General features: G+C 34.2%; 1 protein-coding gene across 1 annotated transcript; it reads right to left on the reverse strand.

Moving 5' to 3' along the window:
• Positions 1–396: 396 nt before the first annotated feature.
• On the reverse strand, positions 397–1,054 carry LOC145795790 (cysteine-rich receptor-like protein kinase 43). The gene is made up of 3 exons (XM_082880693.1): positions 911–1,054; positions 528–780; positions 397–419 (listed from the first exon to the last, which is right to left on the reverse strand). The coding sequence occupies exons 1-3, from the start codon at positions 1,052–1,054 to the stop codon at positions 397–399; spliced, it is 420 nt and encodes a 139-aa protein (XP_082736819.1).
• Positions 1,055–1,472: the final 418 nt, after the last annotated feature.

Below are 1,472 nucleotides of genomic sequence, written 5' to 3' on the forward strand. Positions count from 1 at the left end.
CCTACCACTAAATGTGTAATTTTATCATAAAATTTTATAACATCAAACCTAAAATGCTAAGCTCGTCACAAATTGACGTAACAAAAAATGTCATAACTAAACTATAAACTTTTGCAACATTAACCACAATATTTTAAACATTTTGTTAAGCTAATTTGTGGTGAGATTACGCAATATGTGATTGATGTTAGAAATTTTGTGACAAAATTATATATATTTTGTGTAGGGTATATTATAGGAGAAGCATAATCAAATAATAAATTATACAGGAATACTTTGATTTAGTATAAGATAGCTTACAAATATTTTGATTTGAGGTTTAGAAGGTGAAAATTTTGCTATGCAATGGGTTCCACAAACACTAGTGCAAAAAAACACCAGTTGGACTAGATAAAACTAGTAAGTCCCGATTTTGTCAACTGGAAAGAAATTCTTAGAGGAAAATCATTGAACATAAAAGGGCCCTTGGAAGTAGCTGTAGCACTGTGATTAGTTTTAAACAGAATAGATATGGGAATTGGACTCACCCGAATTTTGAGCTGTGGATGATGCTGATGATGATCCATCTCTCATCGATTCTTCAACTAGGGTGCTGCTGCTGCTATGGTTCTCTGACAGCATTGAGTAAACGTGACCCATGGTTGGTCGTAGTTCTAGATCATATTCGTTGCACATTATCCCAATATGCACGCACAATTGTACTTGATCAAGGATAGCCGATGGTGTCAATTTCCGATCCATAAACTCATACACCCCTCCTTCCATGTAGAGCTCATTTGCCTTCGTCAACAACAAATAATCATGTCACAACTCAGCAACAAGCTCAATCAGAAACACCTTCCTTGTATGATAATGGCTAATTGCAAAGCAAACTCAGTTCAAATTAAAAATGTGAATCAGGTGTGCTTACCCTATCCCATAGATCTTGACCATTGGAAGATCGATCATGGAAAAGCCAATTCTTTTGACCACTTATCAACTCCAAAACCACTACCCCAAAGCTGCAAGTGTTCGCCTTTGGAGAGACGTCTCCATAATTGTACTGGGGAGCCATTACCGATTCCATGTACAACCATATATTAACAACAAATCAAGTTTCAAAAAGTTTGGTTTGGTTTAAGAAAAAAAAAAAAAAAAGGTTTTTGAAAACTCAACAAAACATTGATAAAATGGATTTGATTTTTTTTTTTCTTTGAAAAGAATTGGATTCAGTAACAACATATAAAGAATTTAAATTATATCCTAAATAAAATTGCTAAAAAAAAAGATACTAGAAAAAATAAGAAAAATTAGGGCAAATTACAAAAAAGTCCCTATAGTTTACCCGTGTTTTCATTTTGGTCCCCGCACTTCTAATTGTTTCAATTTTGCCTCTGTAGTTTGGTTTTTTGCTCAAACTAGTCCAATAGTTAACGGCCGTTAGCTTTTTGGACAGAAAATCGACTCGTGCAAGACACGCGCTAGCCAATTTT

This window comes from Camellia sinensis, chromosome 7 (genome assembly GCF_055761805.1).
Source record: "Camellia sinensis isolate YWXY chromosome 7, ASM5576180v1, whole genome shotgun sequence".
NCBI lineage: Eukaryota > Viridiplantae > Streptophyta > Magnoliopsida > Ericales > Theaceae > Camellia > Camellia sinensis.